The 20,344-nt window shown below is 40.1% G+C and overlaps 1 protein-coding gene across 4 annotated transcripts in view; it reads left to right on the plus strand.

The window, feature by feature from the left end:
- The window catches only part of clstn1 (calsyntenin 1), a 26,038-nt gene extending 5,696 nt beyond the window's left edge, over positions 1–20,342 (plus strand). Inside the window, exons 2-19 of one of the 4 annotated variants that reach the window (XM_077602862.1) lie at positions 3,564–3,686; positions 6,075–6,104; positions 7,458–7,653; positions 7,843–8,051; positions 8,475–8,624; positions 8,817–9,002; positions 9,078–9,326; positions 11,053–11,174; positions 11,260–11,422; positions 11,581–11,631; positions 12,369–12,526; positions 12,631–12,779; positions 12,987–13,231; positions 15,231–15,401; positions 15,486–15,631; positions 15,824–15,959; positions 16,562–16,746; positions 17,823–20,342. In XM_077602862.1, coding sequence (XP_077458988.1) covers positions 3,564–3,686; positions 6,075–6,104; positions 7,458–7,653; positions 7,843–8,051; positions 8,475–8,624; positions 8,817–9,002; positions 9,078–9,326; positions 11,053–11,174; positions 11,260–11,422; positions 11,581–11,631; positions 12,369–12,526; positions 12,631–12,779; positions 12,987–13,231; positions 15,231–15,401; positions 15,486–15,631; positions 15,824–15,959; positions 16,562–16,746; positions 17,823–18,017 — 2,864 coding nt within the window. In that variant the 3' untranslated portion in view covers positions 18,018–20,342. The remainder of the gene's footprint in view (positions 1–3,563; positions 3,687–6,074; positions 6,105–7,457; positions 7,654–7,842; positions 8,052–8,474; positions 8,625–8,816; positions 9,003–9,077; positions 9,327–11,052; positions 11,175–11,259; positions 11,423–11,580; positions 11,632–12,368; positions 12,527–12,630; positions 12,780–12,986; positions 13,232–15,230; positions 15,402–15,485; positions 15,632–15,823; positions 15,960–16,561; positions 16,747–17,822) is intronic. The other 3 variants (XM_077602879.1, XM_077602870.1, XM_077602889.1) reach the window with 3 other exon arrangements.
- Positions 20,343–20,344: the final 2 nt, after the last annotated feature.

Genomic DNA, 20,344 nt, shown 5'->3' on the forward strand with positions numbered 1-20,344 from the left:
TCATGATGCTGCCATGTGCACAGTTGCTCAAGTATTTTTCAGGCCCTCCTGGGTTCCCAGCAGCATGTGAGCAGCCTGGCACTGATATATTTGGTCTAGTGAGGGTCATTTAGTAGCCTTACACGTGCTGCTCTATTAGTGTTGGAAAGACACTTGGATGTGTCCTTTTGAGTCTCTACCACGTTTTGTGGCTCTAATGCTCTTTCCGGAAGTATGTAATCACGGTTATTGGGTTAAACTCTTTCACCGTCCTTAAAAAAATAGTTGAACATTTATTAAAAAAACATTGTCCTTGTGCTAATATGTTTTCTTATTGTATGTTGGGAATAGTTTGTTCCTAAAGATTGTGAATTTTTTTCCAAAATGATTTGTTATACATACAGAATATTTCAAGATAAATTAGATATGCATAACATAAGTTATATAACCTAGAATAACACAATCTTACAGAAAGTCGCAGTGACGCACAGCTCTGTTGAAAATAAAGTTGAACTTTATGCAGGACATCCTCACCTTAGATTTTTTTTTCTATGAAGGAATGGAAAAGAAAAAAATCAGATTTAGTGTTTAACCACTGTTGTAATGAGACTTCAATGAACTGAAGACAATGTAAACGTAAAAAATATTATCAGTCATTACCCACTCCATAAAATAGCTATGTATAAATAAAATTACTTTAATGACTGACTGACTCTGTAATGAAAGCAGATTTTACAGTGTACTTTGCATTTTATATTGTTGTTTTTACTTATTGGCAAGTAAAGACAGCTACTGTTATGTAACAGTCCTATTTCCAGTGCTATTTTCATTCATGACAAAGCCAACTTGTGCAGGTAATCCGTTTGATCAACACTGTGTTCAATTTTATAACTTCTGTTTATTTTAATCGAACAGGGTGCAGTACTCTGGTGCTGTTTAGGCAGGTTAACTTTTGATAATCTTAATGTGCGTCACATCATATTGCTCCATGGTTTTTCACTTATCTGAATGTGTGTTGGCGAGGTAGGTTGTGAGTAATGTCCTTACTGGAACGTGTGGAGGACAGTGCACTGCAGTGACACAGCACATTTTGCATGGTCAGTGTCCTCCATCTAATGATCACACCAATGATCTCTGCATCTCTTCTCAGTTGTCTTTCCGTCATTGATTCTGTTGTAAGCCAACATTCATTTGCTCTTTGGTTCGTCAGTAATATACTACTTTTCATACTTGACTTTAGTTTACACAGGCAATGGTTGACAGTTGTTCCATTTTTAAAACAACATTCTTTTTCAGGCTATCAGATAATAAGCCGTGCCATCGATATGTCGCAGCGTTACCAAACTAAGGTGATGTTATTATTCTCATATATGAATTAAACCCAGGTTGTGATATGGACAAATAGGAATTATTCTGCGAGGGAAATAACTGATAAGTGTTAAATGTGGGCAAAAAAAATTGAATTGATTTTCAGTGTGAATGTAGCCTAGTTTACAAACAAAATGTTCATTGAATTTTTTTTTCGTTCTCATGAAAATACAATGCATTCGATTACTAAATTGATTTCTTATTAGGAAGAATTAAGAAAACGCATGTCTTTTCAGATAAATACACTATTTCACAAACACAAGTCTGTAAAGCCCTCGTTCTACTTTAATCTAATCTCATCCCTAATGCGCTCGCATCCTCTATAAAACTTATGTCAATAGAAATGTGAACTGCGTCCTGGAAGATTTATTTCTTACTACTGAGAGCATTTTGTCGTTTTAGCATATGGCATCAATCACAATCAATGTTTGCTGTATTCACTTTAACATTTATTACTCTTTCTTACCAATTTCACACATCCAGCAGCGCTATACCTAACCGAATTAGAACAATGATGTATATTTTATAATGTGTTTGAGGTAAAGAAATGTGTGATGTAAAGATGGGAGTTGCTTGTTTCATTCTTCCCTGGATTAGGATTTTTTTAACCTCCAGATTTCCTTCAGACATTGTCTTGAGTTGTGCTTTATCTCATTCTTGTCCTTGTGAGGATTTAATGTAATCCGTAAAACAGACCTGACTCCCGAGCACGTTTGATTGACTGATTCATGACCTCTAAATAATATACTGCTCATTGTTGTTGCTATGGTATTTTTTGTGTGAACTGTCTTTTATTTCTGTACTGTGTACTTTTATGTAGCTCTTTTTCAATTTACTTGTAAATATTGTGCTTCCTAACATACAACACAAATTGGGTTAGTTTGCTTGTACATAAATATTTGTGCCTTGGCTTGCCTACAGGCGACTGCAGGTCCAGTAAAATATGTTGTATATTGTTGTTGTTTAATCCATTAAAAATTCTTTCTTTCATTGGCGTTATGGTGGAAGAGTAGTCAAGACGTCCCCCTCACAAGTCCGATTCTTTCAATTCCTGGTGGGTTCTGGCCTTCCTGTGTGGAGTTAGCATGTTCTTCCCATGCCTGCATCGGTTTTCTCCGGGTAAAACATTGATCAGGCCATGAATAGAAATTATGTAACAAGGACCACAGTTCTTGCAACCAATTATATTGGCAGGAAATCAGATTTGGCATTGAATTGTCATTTTACCATGTAGCTTACTTTGATTTTGTGGGTAATTTGAATGTTTAACTGGACAATAGCACGGTCTATGACATCACCTTCCACTTGTGAGATCAAGGGTGCAAACCTAGGTTCAGTATGTAAGAGCCACTTGTATATTATGATGTAGTCAAAGTCGTTGCTGCCTTTACGTGGGAAGCATCTTGTCATTGTTTTAAGCTTCCCCCTTTGAGTCAGGTGGCTTTGCAATAGATCCGCAGTGAACCTACACTAATAACAGGTATCTCACAGTGAGATTCTCAATTGTAAATCAAGAATATAAACGGAAAGTCATTTAATGCAAGACAAGAATTTGTAAAGCGGCTTCATAAAATCGGTGGTGCGTGCACAAAGATTATGTAATGCCTGCAGTCTTCAGCACCAAAATAGCATCATGTAAACCAAAGGTGTCAAAAACAGAGGATACTTCCTTGTGAAAAAGAAAGTGTTCCCTTTTGCTGAGAATCTCTCCTTTCTGCTGTCACACTGAGTTTGAATCACATTGCCAGATCAGTGGCATTGCGGCGACATCAACTTGCGTGGCTCCTCATTTGATGTGAGAGAGCTGGCCTACGTCTGTGCTCTTGTAGTCAAGCTAAATGTGCCACTTGCTGCAATTGTTTTTCTGTAGCCAGCTACAGCAGTTAGGCGGATTTGCACATGCTGCTTCCCGTAAATGGTTAAATCAACTTTCCATGTAGTGACTGGAACTTCACATATTTTCAGACTTGTCTAAACAATGATGGGTAATGTGCAGAATTAATTCCTTATTCTATTGAGATAATTCCTTATTCTATTGAGATAGGATCATAACCTACCCCGTGTTCAAAGAAAATCCACTCAAGGCATGTACAGATTCAAAGAAAAAACAGAATATATCGCTATTGCTCAGTAGAAATTTGAGTAAGGTTTTTGTTTTGACTAAAGATGTTTCCTTGAGTTTAATAGACGCTAATCCTGTTTTATTGTTGTCACAGTCAATAAGCACAAGCCCTGGATCGAGACGACATACCATGGTATCGTGACAGAGAATGATGACAAAGTGCTGTTGGATCCCCCTTTAATTGCACTGGACAAGGATGCGCCTCTACGCTACGCAGGTGAGGAATCAGGTCTTAATGCTGAGGCTGTTTTTAAAACTAGATGGCAGGTTTTTTTAATCAGGAATGTTTATGGAAAATGAATACAGAAATTAAAACTAGAACACCATGGTCTTTCCAACTGATTTGAAAATGTTTGATCTCGCTGGGAGCAACATAGCTGACGACTATATCCTCCAATCCAAACCTATTCTATACTAAGATCAAAATACTCTTTCATGTTTGGGAGTTAATCACATTGGAGTTGACTCTGGCTGGGGTTTCAAAGTACCACGGCCCATGATTTCCCACCATTTCACATCACATGAGTTAGGGGATCTTTTGTCTGCTACTCACCTCCCACTCGATGCCCTCGCACCACTTTGATTCAACTCATTTTCATCTCAAATTACCTTTTGTGATTCAGCGAGCGAGTTACTTTTCATCCACGTGCCTGGCCAAACATCCTAATGCGACTTCAATACAAATCATTGTAACACTGTCTTTCAAACAGCCAATAAGAACTGTATTTCTAAAATAAAAAAAAACTGCTTGGAAGAACTGCTTGTATACATAGCAGGTGATGTAAAATTATCCAATTTAACACTGAAGCTGCAGGATCTATTTCAGAATTGAAAGTCCTGTAAATGTTCTTATTCTCCTGATTATGTGGGTGGCAGCATGATGCTTTTGGTCTGTTGTTGTAACCTGGCCATGAGCCAAGATTATAAACAGCTCCATACCACAAAACTACCGAAAAGTACAAAATGACAAGCAAAGATCTTTTGTTTGTTTGTTTTAGGCTTTAGTATTTACATTCCAAAAACATGTGTGTGTTGACTGTTTTAAATTTGTGTATATCTCTATACCTCGGAAACCTTATGCCTACTGCACACCTCCTAGCTGGGCCTCCCAGCATATCCATGTGCTGCATCTCCCTTTGGACAAAGCTGTCAGCCTGGCTTCACGTGGCAGCAGGGATGACTGGCCATGTCGTGCCAGCCGCCTTCTCATCAGTCAGTCAGTTACAGTCCAGGCTATTTAAGCCCATTGACTATCTTCTCAAATGAGAACGCCATTCAATTTTGATGAAATGCTATGGAAGCTCGTTTCATATCTGCATGGCAATTTAGGTTGAAGCTACCGTATTTACTCGCATATAGGCCGCATTTGTCGGACAAAAGAATGATGACTGAATCGAGGGTATGGCTTATGTGCGCATAAAAAGACGACATGCACAAAACTGCAAGGTGACAACGCAATAACAACACCATAACGTCATGATGCCATGACGCCATGACGCAAGACAATGCCACCGATACGGTCATTTATTTCAAAATAGAGAAGAGATAAACAGATAAAACGCTAAACAAAATTAATTTTGACGTCTATGAATGAAATTAAAGGAAAAAACATGAAAAAAACTCTCTTGTGCCTTTCACTGCTCGCTCAGGGCGTCACCATCTTACCTAGTTAAACGTGCTCTGACTGGTCTGACGCGAGTAGCCTTGATTTTGAAATAAAACATCCTTTCACTTTGATTTTTTTTCCATTTTACTTCTTGTTCAAAAGTGATAACTATTGCAGTAATATGAACCATTGAAAGAACTTAGATATTTTGACATTATATGCATTATGGCTGCCACAACATCTTAAACTTCTGGTTAGAAAATTCTAATTGCTGTCATTAGAAAGCATCAGGTTCTCATCAAGATAGACTTATTTCTTTTCTCAAATTGAATAATTTGATATTTTGAATTTTACAATTTTGAGGCAATTTTAAGGGTGTGACTTATAGGTACAGGCGGCTGATATGCGAGTAAATACGTTAAGTGAGATCAAATAATATAAAAGTAGGCTTGTGCAGATTGAAAAATTAGCTGCACTCACAGGTGATTATTTACAACAACAGGACGAGGACAGAGTTTTAACATGTTTTGCATATTTCAGGTTAAAGTATTTTTCTGGAATGTTAGCAGTATTTTCTGGCAATTGATGCTGCTAGTGGTGAGGAAGAATGCACAGTCTTTTTGTAAGGGTGTAGCTGGTCATTGGAGCTGCGCAAAACTCAGATTGAACAACTGCTCCTGGACAGCCGCTAATGTGACGCTCACCCCAAACTGTTGTAGTGATGAAATAAATAAACGCTTAAAATGCCCAACTCGGCAGAATCACAGCAAAATTATGTCAAGATGAATTGGGCTTGACAGATGTAGCCATGGTTATTACAGGCAATGTCTCTGTTTGGTTGTGGGTCCATATCTGAAGAATCACTGTGTCTGATATTTAATCCCCCGCCATGATACTTGAAATCGAGATACACTTCAATTCCTTCCTGTCTTCTTTTTTCTCTGAAATTTTAACCCTTCCTTAACTGACCTTGGTTTATCTTCTCTCCCCTCCCTGTAGAAAGTTTTGAGGTGACCCTCACTAAAGAAGGTGATCTTGGGCTCTTTCTTCTGCTTTGTGCTTATTGTTATTATTAACCCACTAACACAAAATGGCATCCGCACACTCACAGAAACACTTGCCATGCTTTATAATCTATCCATTTAGTTTTCTCGACTTTTATATTTTTCCCCTTTTCATCTTAGATTAATTTGGAGCTTTGATAACTGGATGAACAGTATGACGATTGGCTTATTAAATTAGAAATATCAGTGCATGAGGCATCCATCGCAGTTTGCAGACCCTAACAGTTTTTCAGCTATCACCAAGAAACAGGACGCTGCTTCTAAACAGCCGTTCTTGGCTTTTTACACCTAAAAGAGAAAACAAACGAATTGACTATTAAATCAAATTCACTTTACTCAATTTATTTAAACAATTGATTTTTTTACAAAATCTAAAATTATGGCTACTATTTCAGGCATGATGTGTTTTTGTTGTGCCTCTATTAAACGATTATGATGACATTTTCGTGTGTAGTTCTTTAACTGTTCAAATGGAAGCTGGTGAGATTGTTAACCAATGCAAACTCTCTGCTTTTTGTTTCATCTTTGCCTAAGTGGGTTTTTTTATCCTCCACCACTGGTACTTTCTACCCCATTAGCATGGCTGCAGTTGTCATTTGATATGGATGTCAAGCAAGTTGATATTTCTAATCCGAGTTCTAATCCAGTATTTTTGGTTTAAAGAACAATCATTCTGCATATTCGATGCCCATATTTAATTTTGATTTATTCAGCTCTTTTTTTACGTGTATGGTACAGTGTTTAAAAGGGCATCAGGCAATGTGGTGACATCTTTTCTTTCATGGATTTATGAGTTGACTAATTTTATATTTATGAGTTAATACTGTTTTTTCCTTTAGTTATGTTCTGCACATTTTCCTCACAAATAGCTTGTAACCTTTATTTATTACAGACTGAAATGATCACCACGTATACTGCTCTCTAATGTTTTTTATTTTAGGGTTTGGCTTTCTCTTTCTATTATATTTATTCTGTTACACTTATGTGGAATGCCTGTCCACATCATTTTGGTTTCTGCCTGCATGATTGAATGCCGAAAATTTGAATTGGCTTGGAAAAACATGCCTTCTTATGTATAGTATTGAATGTCACACGTCCTCTCCCAACTTCCCCCAAATTGCTCACCCAATTCTACAAGTGCATTTGAGCTTCTTTCACAGACCCCACCCATCCCAAAATTTAACTCCCTGGCTCCTGAAACCTGTGGCTGTTTATTTTATTTTATTTTTTGCAATAATTTGAATTTTGTAGCGAAAAGTTTAGTTTTTAAATTAAAAAAAAACATACACTTTTTTAAGCAATCTTCCTTTTTGTTCAGGTGAGATCTGCGGCTTTAGAATCCACGGGCAAAATGTCCCTTTCGAAGCTGTGGTCCTGGACAAGTCCAGTGGTGAGGGGATCATCAGGGCAAAGGAAAAGTTAGACTGTGAGCTCCAGAAGGAACATACCTTCACCATCCAAGCATACGACTGTGGAGAGGGACCTGACGGTGCCAACATGAAGAAGTCACACAAGTGAGTTAGAAGATGTTCAGGTGTGTTGCGGTAAATTACCAGTCAAAAAACGCTTTGAGTCGCTTCGCCAACTCCCCATCAAGAAGACTGAACCCTTAAACATTTTACTGTACCTTTTGTGAGTCAGCCAAACCAATGTAACACTTATGCCGGTTCTAAATTGTATTAACTCGAGTTTTTCTCTATCAGGGCCACTGTCCACATACAGGTGAACGACCTTAATGAGTATTCGCCAGTGTTCAAAGACAAGTCCTACAAAGCCACCATTATCGAGGGAAAGAAATATGACAGCATCTTGAAAGTGGAGGCTGTGGATGCAGACTGCTCTTTCCAGTTCAGTCAAATCTGCAACTATGAGATTGTCACTCCGGATGTGCCCTTCACCATTGACAAAGATGGTAAGGACTGTTGCCAGTGAACCTCAAGGTGCCTGGTATGATAAGAAACACAATTTGCATCACGCTCAGTCCATTGATTCCTGCAATCAATTGGACCTGCTCGAAAGGTCATTTGGAATGCATCTCATCTTGTATCTATGAGAGGGAAATGTAACCAAAGCTTGTCTACTATTAAGGCTGGACCATTGTTTGGCAATGTCATTTATTGTTGAATTTTTGGGTCTGGTCAGACTTATCTTCACGTCAGGTGCTGCAACGCACACGTTTAAACATGATAATATGCTTGTGTGTGTGTTTTTATCGATTTATGGCACTGTAGTTTATGATTATCAGTCTATAAGACAGTCATGAGTCATTTTAACTCTGCAGCCTTGATATGAAACAAATAATAACTCGCACACAAACTTTTGTTCTTTCAATCAGGCTTCATCAAGAACACAGAGAAATTAAACTACGGCAAAGAGCACATGTATAAGCTGACTGTGACCGCATATGACTGTGGAAAGAACCGTGCCTCTGAGGACGTTCTGGTCAAGATCAGTGTCAAGCCGACTTGCAAACCCAGTTGGCAAGGTATGGACATTCATTGACTTGATAGCCGCCACAGTCGACGGGTGTTCTCCGAAAAGTTCATCTTTGTTTGCCCTGAAGGGAAGTGCTTCTTTTAGCATAATTGCATTGACAAGCCCAGTATTGACTGCCACACCTTATCATTGCCATGTTGAAGGACACCTTTAACACACTTCCCCCATTTCTTCCTCTCAGGCTTCAATAAAAGGATTGAATATGAACCTGGCACAGGCAGCCTGGCTCTTTTCCCCAGCATGCACTTGGAGACCTGTGACGAGCCAATCATGTCCATCAGAGCTACAATTGAACTAGAAACCAACCATATTGGAAAGGGTTGTGACCGTGACACCTACTCTGAGAAGTCCCTGCACAAGCTGTGTGGTAAGGATCTTATTTCCGGATCAGTTAGAATGCAGTGTCATGATTTTTGTGACTAATTGAAAAAAAAAAAAATAGGAGCCAGCTCGGGAACGGTAGAGCTGCTGCCAGCACCCAGCAGCTCTGCCAACTGGACAGTAGGACTTCCCACCGATAACGGGCACGACAGCGACCAGGTGTTTGAGTTTAATGGCACCCAGGCTGTAAAGATTCCTGGTGGGTTGGTGAGGACCAGCCTGAAGGAGCCCTTCACCATCTCTGTGTGGATGAGACATGGACCTGGGGCTCAAGAGAAGGAGACCATCCTCTGCAACTCTGACAAGACAGGTAACTGCTAATAAATGGAGAAAATCGTTACCTAGCCTCATGCTCAATATTTTGGCACTCAGTTGGCTGGCTTTGGCTTTCTTTTTCACCCCTGTCCAGATCTTGCTCACTTAGTCATTGCCACACCTTAGTCATTATTTTAAGTTAAAAGTTCACACTGGATATTACTGATTGTGAAGTATCTAATCAATTTGTATATGGTTCATCAACTTCTTCAGAGATTATTATAACTATTACGTCAGAACTGTTGTGCGCTTGATAGGAAGCATCTGTACAGCCTTTTATCATGCCACCATATGGACCCCAGGACCACTCAACAAATCATAATTTTTAAGGCTTGTTCTTGTTTAATTAATTATTTGCTGGTGGTAACATAACTAATTACTAATACAAGATACAAGTGCCAAGTAAAAAGCTATTGCCAATACTCACGGACCAGTTCGAGCTGGCACATAATATCATAGCTGTGTATCTTATCATCCGGCCAAGATATATTTGCTGAGTTCAGTTAAAACATCTATACTTGTGAATAAATTAATTTCCTCCATAGGCATTTCATTGTTGTATTGGGCCTTTTATAGAAGGAACCCACTCTTCAGAAGTGCCACTAAATCAAAAAGTATTAGTGTGAATGCCACTGATGTGTGTTTTTTGGGACTTGAAGAATGTAGTCAAAATGTATCCTGCTCAGTGTATTGCTGGCACTAGAAGAGCTCTTAAAGCTTTGTTTTTCATGCCCAATACAGACGCTCCCCTACTTACGAACGCAATTGGTTCCGAGCGATTGTTCATAAGTTGAATTTGTTTGTAAGTTGATTCAGTGCTATATTTTATATTATAATTTATGTTTAAGGCCTATATAAGTATATTGAAGGTTTATATAAGTGCATTTGTATGTTTAAGGCTTGTATAAGTAACACGCATTGGTTTGTACTGAAAAAAAAAACATTTAATAAAATGGAGAGAATATGTACAGTACTGTAGAGAGAGAGAGAGAGAGATTTATGTATTAGAAACTGGCCAAAAGAAGCGACCTAATGACGATTGCACAGTTTTCTTCTTTTTTTCATCATAAATGATGCGGTAGCACTGTATGGCATCATTCAATTGATTTGCAAACTTTGTGCAACGTTCAATATTTGGGTCCTGCTGCCCGATCTTTCTGTTTATAAATGGTACTGACGGTCGAACGATTCAATGCCCGTGAAACGCTCACCACTCTCACGCGCATCAAGCTTCGTTATTATTGCCACTCGTTTCAAATGAAATGGCTTGCCTCTTCCTTGCAACTCCCTCAATAGAAGCCTTTAGCTTTTTACCAACCATATTCAATATTGGATGCATGAGATATTTAATGATACAAATGAAAAAGGTTATTTGCACACTGGAGATACATTCACGCACTTCCGCATTGCAACGAAGAAGAAGGTAGATGCTGGGTGAGCTGAGCTATCACAGCGCCAGGCGTCGGTATTAGCGGCGGAAAGAAGTACTACTCCGAAAAAGACGTGAAATACAAAATTGGACTTGCGAACATTTTTGGACTTAAACGCAATTTGCAGACATGTTCGTATGTACCGTTGTTCGTAAGTTGAATGTTCGTAAGTAGGGGAGCGTCTGTATTGGTAAAAATAGAGCTACAAATAAAAAAAAAATTGTAGTAGTATTGAGGTTTCTTCCAAATATATTTCACATTTGCTCCAATGTTTACCCTTTTTTCCCACAGACATGAATAGGCACCATTATTCACTCTACGTGCACAACTGCAGGCTGATCCTTCTTCTCCGTCAAGATCCTTCGGAGGCGGAGAACTACAAACCAGCCGAGTTCCACTGGAAACTCGACCAAGTGAGCTATTCTCTGCAACTTGAATTTTAACTTTCTCTTTTTCAAATATAATCAATGCGCTTTGTATGTCCCGTCTTCTCTGTAGGTGTGTGACAAAGAATGGCATCACTATGTGGTGAATGTGGAGTTCCCCACGGTGATGCTCTTTGTGGACGGAACTAGCTTTGAACCCTTTCTGGTCACAGAGGACTACCCGCTGCATGGTTCCAGGATTGAGACTCAGCTCACAGTTGGTGCTTGCTGGCAAGGTATGACATGTGAAATTTGAAATGCAATGATATTTAGTCTGTAGGATCAAAGATCCTCCACTCTTGCAGCGTATCCTTCAGTGTCTACTCTGAATCCCTGTCGAGATCCTCAACCTTTCCTCTGTCTTTCCCAACTTTCTTGTTCCTGTCCTTTACAGACAACTCTGGACATGAAAATGACACTGAGACAGTCTCTGAGTCTTCCTCAGGTTGCCCAAAAACTTTCCCTTTTCAGATACTTCCATGTGTCTTCCATGTCTCCATACGCTAACTGCATCCTCATGCCAGTGCAACTAGAATGATTCTTTTCCATTCTAGAGGCAGATATGTTTAATTCCATATATAATTTGAAGCATGATGGCTATAATGGGCTTTATTGCTTCTTCAGCATCATGTTTGCATCATCCTCATCCACTAAAACGTACACACGGGATAAACTGATCAGAGATAAGCACAAAACGCATTTCTCCGAGCAGCCTCTTTTTTCATAGCCTGATTTGGACGTCACAAGTGATATCACAGCAAAGGTGAAACAGGCATACACAAAGGCAATGGATAGACACACTTCTGCAGTCCTTCTCTCATCAGAAATTTGACTAAAATATGCAGGTTCCTCAAGCTCGTGCTTCTATTGCATTGTTTAACGTTTTGATCTTGTCGTCTTTAAGTTCATTCTGTTCTGCACCAAGTACTGTTAACCGTTGACATTGCATGTAGAGAATTGAGTATGTGCTGTATATTGTATCTGTAAAACAACCCGTTGTTTGGGTGTCTGAATAAGCCTCACCTGGGCACGCACACTAACTTGCATGAGTTTAAGACTGCCTTTGTACCCCGAGTCTGCATGCACTGATGTTGTCGCTGAAAAGATGAAAAATGTATAACTTTTCTGGCACTTCATCTTTCAATATGTTTTATCTTCTCATCTCACTTGTGACAAACTCAGGCGGAAATGCACGCATGGCCCAGTTTTTCCGTGGAAACCTTGCCGGGCTGATGATTCGCTCTGGCAAGCTGGAAAACAAGAAGGTTATTGACTGTTTGTACACTTGCAAGGAGGGTCTGGATGTGCAGCTGCCTGAAGAAGTTGCCTCTACTGTCAAGGTTAGGAGGGCAAATCCAACCACACAATCATCAGCATGCTAATTTTAACTATTATTGTGCCGTAATGTATCAATTTGAAATTTCTTTCCTTACTACTTTTGCAGGTGGAGTTTAACCCCAATCAGTCCTCTCTAACTGTCGAGGGAGATGACATTGACGCCTTTGACAAGGTCATGCAGCACATATCCTACTTGAACTCCCGCCAGTTCCCGACACCTGGCATTAGGCACCTTCGCATCGCCACGACTGTCAAGTAAGCAGAACCCATCATTCAAAACAGCCTCAGCCAAATTTCTAGAGTTGCTGAATTTTTTTCCAAAATGAAAATTGTTTAAACAAACCCTAGAAATATACCAAGCTAAACTTTTAGATTCCAAGTATTTATGATTTTGGCTCGTCTCCCAAAACTATAAACTGTATTCATAGCCATAACAAATTGTATCGTATTATATCTATCCAGATGCTTCAACGATGACTCCTGCGTGACAATGTCGGACACAGAGGGTTATGTGATGGTACTGCAGCCCGAGGAGCCCAAGATTAGCCTCAGTGGCATCGATCACTTTGCTCGTAGCGCAGCTGAATTTGAGGGTCAAGAAGGTGTGACACTGTTTCCTGAGCTACGCATCGTTAGCACCATCACACGTGAGGTGGAGGTCGATGCTGAGTCGGAAGCCACGGAGCGTGTGGATGATGACCCCACAGGTGAGGGAAACACACGCTGAAATTCAAGATGACTTGTTTTTAATAAACTACGCTCCCTTTTGGTATTGGGATTTTATTTTCCACGATGAATAAACTTAATTTGTGTGATAACCGAAGATGCACAAAACTGTAAAATATGAGTCAATATACTGCTAAGAGACTGCTACAATCACAGCAGGGTGTAAGGATTATGCCTTGTAGCCAAGGGGATTGGACAGAGTGAGTGACAGATAAGTTGTTTACTTCTTCATAGGAGGGGCAACTGGAGCCTCACCATCTGTTAGCTTTTTGTAAGGTAGCTGAGATCAGAAGACAAAAGCTCCGCAGAGACGTTGAAACAGAAAATTTCAAATTTTATGTGCTGTAGAAATGAGGACAATTTCTAAAGCAGCAACCATTCATGGTTTTATTTCGTTCCTCGCTGCCACTCTTTCGTGTCGTTCAACCACCTCCTTCAAAATACCTGACAAATTGAAGCATTCTAAGAAACGGAAGTCAAATGAAATCACTTAGTAAAATGGGTACATTAACTTTAACTTAAGTAGGTCTTTGAAAACTGTCAAATTTGAACCCCTAACCCAATGAGGATCAGGCGATCATAGGCAAAATGGCAAAGTGGACTGCTAAAACACTATTTCCTAATTTAACAAATCGAATTGTGTGTGTTCTGCGTTGTTATATGTCCTGGTCTGTTTGTTAGGATAATGCTTTTTCCAATTGAATTTGGCTCACAGACTAGGAGGAGGGGAATGTAAATGGAAGTCGTGTGCCTACGGCCTGATGGTTGAAGGTTGTTACCACTATTCATGTTCTTTAATCAAAGAAACGTGAGAAAAAATACGGAAGTCTAACAACATTCTTTGAACACTACAGGCCTAATTCTTCATTATCTATTTTTTCTCTTACGCTTTACTGGTGTTAGACGATAAGTTTTAGCATCTGACGTCAATGGCTGAAACTGTGACTTATCGCCCTAACAATGGAGCATATTCAGCGTCGGAGGAGAGACGACCAGGGTTCAACGGGTTAATCCACAGATAATTTATTCCTGACAAATTGATCTATACAGAGCTTTGGGTCTCGGGGCCCTAACACAAAACAGCTGTGTGTCTTCGTGCCCATCGAGAGATAACATCCCTGCCGAGTTTGCCCAGTTATCATAACACAAATATGAATAATGCATTAGCTGATTAAAGGTATGACGTTCACTGGGCCACGACTGTCTTCAAGGTGCTATCCTCATTTTTCCTGGGATTTTCCACTCGCCTCCATATCAGTTGGCCTTGGGTGAAGCGATCTGTAATCAGCCTCAAAAGAATATCCCATACTGAAAGCTTCCTTTATTCATTGTGCAAGCATTAATATAAGGGAACATCCTGTTCGCGTGCGTCATCAACCTGAAAACAAGTGTTTAATCATACAGTAGTAATATATAAAGTCTTGTGTTTAATTGTCTCTAATGAAATATATGATTAAAATATGTCATAATGTTCACTGGGCAGGCGTGTTCTATGATTTGTCCGCTTGTGTCATTTTGTCAGTAGCCCCAGGCAATCACTCAAGCACTATGAACTTGTTACATTTGCAACTGACATACTTGTGGACATAAATAGCAATTTGATTGAAATTGATTCATGAAAGTTTGGTGATTTTTTTTTGTTCCAGCCTCAGAAAAGTAACAAATTTGAACCTCATTCCATCCACTTTCTTCTATCTGGGTTGTTTTGTAATGTTCACGATTTGTGTTGTGAAACAAAGGAAGCGGTCAAATTAGAGACGCACTTTGCTGTTCTTCGAATCCATATTTTATGTGTTAGTATAATAGTTGTGAGGTGCTACTCATCCTTTCGGGGTATACTAATAAAAGTCTCCAAATTATTTCTTTTTTTTTTTTTTTACAATGCATCCCAACGACTGGGGTTGCTCTGTGGACATGCTATGGATGTGGTTTTATTAATAAATAAAATGAATTAATAAATCCTCATTTTTGTTCATTTAGTCCAAGAAACAGTGGTGTCCGAAGAGATAATGCATAACCTAGACACTTGCGAAGTGACCGTAGTGGGAGACGATCTGGATTCAGAGCACGAGGGTCTGGAGGTGGACATGGACCAGCTGAAGCAACACGGCCTTGAGATGAGCTCCTCCCACCTTGGCCTTGTCATCACAGGTATGCACAAGAATGCTATTATTCAGCTTGTTGCCGTGTTAATTCTGTGCAAATTCTGAGGCCATGCACTTGACTTTGCTCCAGGCGTGAACACCATGGCAAACTATGAGCAAGTCCTACACCTGATCCGTTACAAGAACTGGCACACCGAGGCGCTCTTCGACAGGAAATTCAAGCTGGTGTGCTCTGAGCTCAACGGGCGCTACATCAGCAACGACTTCAAGGTTGAGGTAGGACGGAACATATTCCTCTGCTAACATTAACGCCTTCCAATCCTAAACAGTTCATGTGTCCTGCGATTAGCTTGTGGTTCAGGGTTTACCCTCCTTAGTGTGCATAGTTATCTGGGTTAGGCCACAGCGCACACACACAACCCTTGAACAGAAGATGAATGAATGTTTGTTTGTGGATATCCTCTCCAGGTGAATGTAATCCACACAGCCAGCGCCATGGAGCACGTCAACAATGCCATGGTGCAGCCCAACTTTATCAACCCTGTGTATCAGGCATCAGTGGACCTTTCCGGTCACAACCTGGTCAATGCTCACCAGGCGTCAGGTAATGAATGCGTCATAGCCACTCTCACTCGTGAATCTCTTCAACGAACGCTAACTGGCTAATCAAATACTGTATCTTACATGGTAGTCAATGTATTAATTGAGATCTAGTAGCAACCCTGTTTTTTTTCTCAAAAGAAAAAGGAAGCATCTAATTTATCGACTGAATGTTCCATCGGAAAATTATTTGGCCACTGCGGAAAGGAAATATAGAACCCTTTCAAAGGCTCCTTCAAATATGTTGCATTTCACTCCATTTGCATTGAATGTAGAGAGTAGAAGCCCTGCTAGCCTCACTGTCTGTCAACCGCCAGTCTAAAACATATACACGAGTCACCGTTCTTTGACAGCCAGCCAGCCCCCGTACACACACTTATGTCTAATGGCAAACATTTAGGGATTAGACTTGAGTGCAGCCTGGAACATCTGTGCACTGTCTTTTATTTTCCGATTCCAATAATCTTTCAGGCTGTCGGCTTTACTTAGCCTGCCACTGCACGAGATATGGCACTAAACAGAGCAACCTCGAGTTTGCTTTAAGTAATCTAAACTGTTGTCATTGTGTGTGTGTGTGTGTGTGTGTGTGTGTGTTCCTGTTCACAGTGGTTCCCAGCGCGGCCACCATCGTCATCGTCGTCTGCGTCAGTTTCCTGGTCTTCATGATCATTCTCGGCGTGTTCAGGATCCGGGCCGCGCACCAGAGCACCATGAGGGACCAGGACAGTGGCAAGGAGAACGAAATGGACTGGGATGACTCGGCCCTCACTATCACCGTCAACCCAATGGAGGTAAGACAAAAAGTTGCGCCCGTGGTACTAAGACAGCAATCCCTCCGTCTCCTAATGCTCCCTGTGTGATAGTCTTTATAGGCGCCCTACTTTTTCCTGAGCTGTCGTAACTGACAGACCGCTATGGATGGGGAGAGAGTTATTTATGGAGTGGCACTTTGCTCATTTGCATGCAACTGTCAGAAAAGATCTTACATGCTTTTTTGACTTACATCGCCATAGAATTGTTACTGTCATGCGATTTTGATGGACTTGTTCTGTCAAAGTGGTGAGTGACGATTTTGCGAAGTCAAACATCAGCTATTTGAGTGCTGCAAAACCGAAGATATCCCAGAGTACCTAGTTTTGGAAATGGCATATAGCATTAATATCTGTTGCTGACCTTCTCCAAATTACTACAATGTTTAACGGACCATGATTTATAAATACGCTTTATGTTGTGAAAAAGGTTTGGCGAGGTCTAGTAAATGCGACATTAGAAGTACGGTAATCCCTCGAATATCGCGGCTTCACTACATCGCGTTTTTTTCTGGGGGAATTTTTTTTTGTTAATTACATTTTTTTTGTAAGTTCATAAAAATGTGAAAATCCACGCTGAAACTCGCAAGCGGAAGCAGCTCCCCTGTCCTCTGCCTGCTACTAGTTCTCAGCACTGAAGTAGAACTAAATATATATATATATATATATATATATATATATATATATATATATATATATATATATATATATATATATATATATATATATATATATATATATATATATAATTTTTATTTGATAGGGGTTTGCGGTTTTTCGTTTATCGCGGCCATCTCTGGTCTACATTAACCACGATAATCGAAGGATTACTGTAATGCCATTTTTTAGAAGAAAACTGTAAGCTGCATATAAACTGTGATTTCGGAAGTGATTTCCTTGTCATCAACCCCACAAGAATCAAATATTCTGGTATGGCAAAAATGGCTTCTTCGTCGCCCTGCTTCTAACTAAAAACTAACCTTTAGATTTCTTGGGTTGGTTATGAATCACGGTTAAAGCTGGTTCTGAACGTTTTTCCTGCCTATTCATCAACTCAGACGTATGAAGACCAGCACAGCAGCGAGGAAGAGGAGGAAGAGGAGGAGGAGAGTGAGGACGGGGAGGAGGAAGACGACATCACGAGTGCCGATTCGGAGAGCAGCGAGGACGACGAGGGCGGTGAGCAGGAAGACCAGCAGGCGGCCAGCAGACAGCAGCAGCTGGAATGGGATGACTCCACCCTCACTTACTAGAACAACACAAGCACGCACACACACACACACACACACACACACACACACAAACACGTCACTAATTTGCACTCACCTAAATGTTCATCCTTATCACATCAACACAAGGAGCCATGACGTTAAAAAAATGGTCAAGGTTTCCCTCTTGTCATCATAGTGGCAGTACTCAGTGTTGTGTAGTCATCAGCGCCTTTTTTGTTTGTTTATTCTTTTTATTATTTATTCTATTTGTATTGACAGGAAATCTTGGCCAACATTTCTTTTCCCGTGTGTGAGGAAACCAATCGTGCACTTTTTAGTTTTCTCTCCCACACAAGGCTTCAGAATCATCACTTGATCTATTTTTTAAGCTCAAAATTCCCACTGGTAAACCAGTGGCTTGAATTAAGGCTTGTAATTACTAGCGCACCGTTTGCTTGTTTTTCTTTGCGTTTTAACCCTTTAGTGCATGAGGAAGTCATATGTGTAGAGAGATCCGTTGCTTTTTAAAGATATTGTAAATATTAAGAAACTATGTAAGTAGTCAACGTGCTCGTGAAGGCCTCCGCCACAGGGTCCAATAGCTTAAATGCTTACTATTTGTGTCACGCAGGTTGTAGCATGTCGCTGAAAATGTGTACAAAATTGACGGCTTACATGGATAATGTGTTACTTTTGGGGGGGTGGGGGATCAGGGGGCTGTCTCCTTTTTTCTTTCTTTTGTACTCTCTTCTGTGCACAGAGGACACACATTTTTCCTTTTGCTTGCACGTGAATCAGTTTCATTCCCACTTGAGCTCACTGTCGTAGAGACTGGCTAGGGTGGGCCGTGAGCAGCTTTAAGAAAACGTTCCATCCTCGGCGTTAGTCTCAAAGGAACAGAACGGCTCCAAGTAAAGTGTCCTGTGACGTGGAAACTAATTGACCACGGTGTAGCTGTTTGAACTCATTGGCTGACATTGATGGCAATGGATGTCCAATCCATTTCAGTGCTATTGAAGGCAATGGATGTCCAATCTGATTGAAGTAGGAGGATCCCACCCCTATCCAAAGGAGATAATGTAAACTAGTGTTAAGGGTTTTTATCTTTACATGATCACAATTTGGTTTTGGCCAGCATCTTAGATGAGAGGACATTGCTGCTTTCAACAAATTTGTCTTGATTCCCCTTTCTGACAACATTGTATATATTTATATCATTCCGCGCCCAAAATGAATCTTTGATTCAGACGTTAAGCAGGCATTATTTTTTGGCGAAAGGAAGGATTAGACCTAGGAAGTTAGTTGGGCTACATTTTGGAAATCTGGAGGGTCAGCTACTCTGGAATGTATCAGAACGTGTACGTCTCTTCTGCCCCAATTTATTCAAATCAATTGTTCCGATTTAATTGCTGTATCTGATTACAGAATACTGTGGACTCGACATCTATCCTTTTGTGTGTGTTTTTTTTTAAAGGCAAAGATACCCAGATCTTTTACTTAGTCACTGTGAGGATGAGAATGATGTTTTTGCATGCAAATACACTAGTATGTATACTAGATTTACATGCAAAATCCTCTCCGTGGCTCCCCCTGCAGGCCGATGGTGGGAGTGCCTTTTGATGGTCAGTCCAATGAGCAGACGTAACAAAGCCCTGCTTGTATTAATGGAATTTTAAGTTGTTTATTTGTAACTGTAAAATGCTCGCTTTCCTACTATGGTTAATGAGTCTGGCTAGATTTGACTTTACACTCCGTTGACGTGTACATGTTGGTGTGTAGCTAATATACAGTAGTTTCATTGTGTATCTTCTAAAGATATTGTACTAAATCCACCTTTAATCTGATGTACAGGACGTAATGACAAAGCTTTGGCGGCATACGCAAGTTTCCTGTGTGAGTGAGTGAGCGCCTTTGTGTATAGTTGCTTTTTTGAGGGGGAAGAAACAGGTTGATCCATTTCAAACATTTTTGTATGTGCAAGCGTGTGTGTGCACCAACAAATCCAATTTGCGATCACTTGCCCTAATTGAATGTCTCAGCGATACTCTTACAGAAAAAACAATAATTGATAACACTAATGTCCCATGTACCACAAAGTTAATGAACATTTCAGGGTGCGTGAGACTGAAGTGCAGAGACGTTATCCACTCATGTTTCTCTTTCACACATTTCCGACATCCCTTTTCTCTTATTGCTTATTTTCTGGGCCATATTCGATCAAAATGTGGCAATGTTTTGCAAATTGTTGGTGAAAGGTTCCTTTGTGCTTGTTGGAGCTGCTCTCACTTTTTCTACTACCAATAGACAGGCAAACTGTAGTCAAGTTGATGCTTGCTCATGAACAAAATAAAGGAGAATGAGATGGAATA

The sequence above is a fragment of the Stigmatopora argus genome, chromosome 1 (assembly GCF_051989625.1).
Source record: "Stigmatopora argus isolate UIUO_Sarg chromosome 1, RoL_Sarg_1.0, whole genome shotgun sequence".
NCBI classification, from domain to species: Eukaryota; Metazoa; Chordata; class Actinopteri; order Syngnathiformes; family Syngnathidae; genus Stigmatopora; species Stigmatopora argus.